This window comes from Limulus polyphemus, unplaced genomic scaffold (genome assembly GCF_000517525.1).
Source record: "Limulus polyphemus unplaced genomic scaffold, Limulus_polyphemus-2.1.2 Scaffold722, whole genome shotgun sequence".
NCBI classification, from domain to species: domain Eukaryota; kingdom Metazoa; phylum Arthropoda; class Merostomata; order Xiphosura; family Limulidae; genus Limulus; species Limulus polyphemus.
The window spans coordinates 349,119-353,954 of record NW_013666332.1 but is presented as its reverse complement, the minus strand read 5'-3'; the positions used below and the strand labels follow the sequence as shown (position 1 = coordinate 353,954).

General features: G+C 27.6%; 1 protein-coding gene across 3 annotated transcripts in view; it reads right to left on the bottom strand.

Moving 5' to 3' along the window:
• LOC106460169 (histone lysine demethylase PHF8-like) overlaps nucleotides 1–4,836 on the bottom strand; it is a 52,959-nt gene that overhangs the window by 34,472 nt on the left and 13,651 nt on the right. For 2 of the 3 annotated variants that reach the window (XR_002610695.1, XM_022386823.1), the window contains exons 3-5: nucleotides 3,647–3,705; nucleotides 2,462–2,520; nucleotides 870–1,030 (exon numbers count right to left, since the gene is read on the bottom strand). Coding sequence is in view for 2 of the 3 variants with exons in the window: in XM_022386823.1 (XP_022242531.1) it covers nucleotides 870–1,030; nucleotides 2,462–2,520; nucleotides 3,647–3,705 (279 nt within the window). In the remaining variant the exon portion in view is untranslated. Of the gene's footprint in view, nucleotides 1–869; nucleotides 1,031–2,461; nucleotides 2,521–3,646; nucleotides 3,706–4,836 lie in introns of those variants that run through there. The other variant, XM_022386824.1, reaches the window with a different exon arrangement.

Sequence of the window (4,836 nt, the reverse complement as noted above, 5' to 3'; positions counted from 1 at the left end):
TTATATTTCTTAATAGTATAAATATGTTGTTGTTGGGCTGTAGGATTCTTCTGCAGTAAGTGTCTGACTTTTTACGATAATTCAACGATAATTAAACAGCACACACTTCACTTGTTTTCAAAATAATATATATATATATATTCAGAACAAGTTAAATGTATGTACAACAAATTTTTCATGCTATAGAAATTACAGGAATATCATAGACACTATATGTATTGTTTTCTTCTTCTTGTCAAAAGTCCACTTAAGGCCTATTCAATTACCTTAGAATTTCAGTTGATAAGCCGAACTATCTTCTCTGTTACTATTTCATTAGTATTCTGTGTGTGATTCATTTACAATTGTGGCACGAGTTACCATAATCATTTGGTCTTCTTTCTTTTGAAGATCCTCTGTTCCTTTTGTCAAAGTGCACTCACGCTGATTCAATTACTTTAGAACAACGCTTTAACGGAATAAATTATTTTTTTTAAAGGATCTACAACATACTTGTAGGCTCATTAATGGACGTAAAGGATCTACAACATACTTGTAAGCCACATTATTTGGACATATAAAACATCTACTTGTTGGTGAAATGATGATTAAAGTTTAAAGAATATATACACTAAAATATAAGTAAAAAATATTATAGGATTTATTGGCAGAGAGCATGAATAAAACACACAGCAAACCAAAATGTAACTGTGACTTTTTGTTTCACCTTGAGCTATAATTATACATCTCACCATGTGACTAACATTCTTTTTGCAGGTACTTATAATGACTATTCTATAATTTAGACAAAGTTTGTATATAAAAGAACCTTTAGGTAGGCATAAACTAAAACAATGCAGAACAAATTCAACAAGTAACTGGTCACTAACCAACATAATCACAAATATCATAAATGGTAAAGTTCTCTGGAGGCATAACAAGATCAAGACCTTCCTTGCTTTCAACCAGTATGGGCCATTCAAACCCATTCTGCATAAGGTATGGTAACGTCAACTGTTGGCCTCTCAGCTTCACTATAACTTCATCTGCACTAAATACACAAAAACAAAACAGTCAGGCAAAGCTCTTTTAACATAAAAACAAGTCTGTGGTATAGTTCATTCAAATAACAGTAGCAACAAAAGAAATAACTGTTTTCTTATCAATAATTTAGCCTATCAGTAGGGAAACATATTAAATGTACATTGCTTAACTGTTACTTACTAACCATGCAATGAAAAAAAAAAAGACTTGTTTTTAGCACCACCTGGGGTCAGCTTACTCATCTAACTCATACGACTAAGTTTTTGACACTATAGAAATATATTAAGCTACACAACAGATTGTGAGCACTGAAGTCCAAGTATTAATTATATCAAATATAGAAATTCTTATAACAAAAATTTAAATCTCTTTTGGTACAACTTCATGAAAATTCAGTACTTCAGTGTTTAAAACTCCTAGAAAGTAGTGGGTGAGTTGAGTACACTTGTTTTTAATTCATCAGATCCTGGAGAATAGTTTTGAGTCTATATCAGTCTGTAATCAAACACAACATGATTATGTTCAAGACGAAACTTTTGCATCTCTGATCGTACTGAATGTGCATAAAATAACAAGAGATAGAGCAATTTTAAATTTACCTGCTACTTTGTGAAAATGAAGAATTTTAATTAATTAATTGTCCTCTCTTTCAACAAAAGCTAGCATTAATGTCAGTTTGTCTCTGTTGAAGAAATATCAACCTTTCGAAAGAGCTCGAGTTATAGGGCTTCATATTTGTCTTGAACTGACTTGTGTTTTCTTGACATCACAAACTAATGTCATAACACATCACAGTGATAACTTGTATATATAAAAGGAATGAAACTGATTTAAAGTCTAACATTTTTTAAAACAAATAACAGTGCATATAAAATCCATTATTAACTTCTGTAGTGCACATTTTGATACTAGAAATAAATGATTCGAACCAACTGAAGCTTTGTACCGTCAGTTACAGTTTGAGTTTTAGTGGAATGCTCCTGAAAAAGCTGTAAAGTCAAACATTAGGTGTCCAATTAAAGAAAAATAACAATTTACAGTTACTCTAGTGTAACAATTAGTACGAAAAAATGTTGCTGCATTAGGTATTATGTTTGATACTTTTACAGTTTTAAGCTATGATAACTCCAGATAATACAGAAATAACAGCACACACATCTATCACAAACACTAGTTAGTCATAAAAGTAACTGTTGTGACTGAAAATTGCTCTGTGCTTTAACAGTTTATCAAAAGTAATAGTTTAACAGAAATAATTTTAATATTTTCATATTTCAGTTTATTTTTCAAAATAGAATAATTCACTAAAGATACAAAAACTAGTAAATTATTTAAGTCTTATTATCTCATAGCTTAAACAAACTCACAAAATAAGCCACTTTTTAAAAATGGTGCTTAACTTACAGCAGATAATAACAATTTAGTAAACACGACCCACCTCCGAAAGTGCCTTTGTTTCAGTTCATGGATAAACACTGGTGTTCCAGTTTGAATAGCCTGTAAAATAAAACATTAATGAATCAAACTTGCATAAAGCCTAAATACCTAAAAGCTCAATACAAGTAAAAGATGAACAGATTAATAAATTATTATATATAACAACACTTTTCTATCATTCACAATAATTAAAATTAAAAACTTTGTGTCAAATGTAGCCATTACAGAAAACTGATTACACAAATCTAATGATTCACATCATTTTCCAAACTTTCAGTGCAAATATTGAGTAAAAATACAACAATTATTGTTAATTACATTATATTATTCATGTGAACTTCTTTTCCTTTTTATATATTTTTAAAATACTGTATATGTTAAATAAAATTACAAAAGTTAGTCATTATACTAATTCAAATAAATGTTACAGACTAACACATTAACTTGAAGAAAAATTAAATTAAATTAAATGGTATTTTTCACAAAACTTGTACCTTCACATGAAAATAAAAATATATAAAGCCTTTGTGAGGAGGAATTTTAGAATATTTTTGTGTGTGTTTTAAGATTCTAAACATTTTCAGTTTGTGAATATAAAAAAATATTTTCTGCAAAAAAAATTGATTGTTAGGTTGTACAGCCAGAATATAACAATCAACTAAGGTAATGGCCAATATTTAATAAACTGGTCTGAAAAGTATGGAATGCCTAAAAATAAAAAATAGCAAATGCTAGGGAAAAGTACCAAATCATCAAGCACCTAAAATGTACTTTATAGAACCAAATTATGTACTCCAGATAATAAATGATATCCCATGTTATGAATGCCATTAAAATTTCACTAGACTTTAACTGTTGAAAACACTATCCAACTTTTACTTTTTTTCATTTAGAATGTTATTTCTATGATTTCATACCTCAATACATTATTCAATTATACTCTTTTTTTATATTTTCAGTACAAATAATTTAAAGCTCAGCAGCTGGTTTATTTATACTTTATATGTGTAATGATGATTTTCTAAATATATGAGTTTCTACAAATTAATAATGGTCACAATAAAAATTCTGTTTTGTTTAAAACATAAAATGACAATTCTTAAGAGAGATTTTTATTAAGTTGTAAAAGCTTCAATATAAGATAAACAAATAAAAAACACATTTTATTATATACACACACACATACCTTCCCTTCAGCTTCAGCATCTGTGTAATCATGTCTATGCCAATTCTTCCTTTCTTTATCTGTTATAAAGACACATTCCATTACACTGGACACTTAGTTTGTAAAAAAAACTTTAAGTTAACAGCCAATGTGATTTTTATTATTGTATTCAACATGTAATTTAGTATAAATGTTGTGCATGTAAAAAACAATTAATGTCAACTAAGAAAATAATGAGAAACAAAGAATAGATCATCATACCACTCTTTAAAATATAAACATTTAACTAAAGATTTTAAAAAAATGAGAGAATAAAAAAATAAATTGTATTAAAATATCGAAATATGGAACTTTAAAAACTACAATACTATTTCTTCAAACATACTGCAATACAGAATATTTCTAGGACCTTTGATACTCAAGAAATAACATCAGAAACATTTCAAGGCAAACAGTCATGTAAACTTAGTATCTGATAAAGTTCACTTATATTTTATTTAAGTTTGAAAAATGTCTGTAAGTGGTATCTTTTATATTCCATTTTACAAATACATGTAAATCAATGGAAAAGCACTTGACTCAGTAAGTATTAAAAGTGGCTTAATATTGAAATATTTAGTTGTTATCAAGTCCAATTTCAATCACCAGAAAATTTAGAACAAAAAAAATATATATTTTGCTATACAATGAAAACAACTGACATATAGTTTTCATTACTGTAACCTTGGTGGGAAAAACATGGCTGAAAAATTAGAATAGTGAATCAACATCTACATTATTTCCAAAACATTTATTCATTCACTATCCACAATATTCTGAAGAGTAATGAACTTGTTGATATAAATATATTTTATACAGTAAGAGAAATTTATGTTTACATACTTAAAATATAAGTAATTTTTTTTAATCACAAGGAATGCATTTTGGACTGCCACTTTCCTGTACTTAAACATTTAATGCTTAATAATTTTTTCTTTGCGTACATGTACTTCCCTTCTTCAAAGTATTTTTACAATTTTTATTGGTTTATAATTCATCCTGGGGAAATAATAATGTGTTATACTTTAATAGCATTCTCTCATTGTAATACAAGTTATTTTTTTACTTTTCTTATCATTATATTATTCCATTTACTATCTACTTCTGTTTCACTCCTTAGCTTTCTTGATTATTACACTATTTCAGAGTTGCTGTTGATTTTAATAAAATCA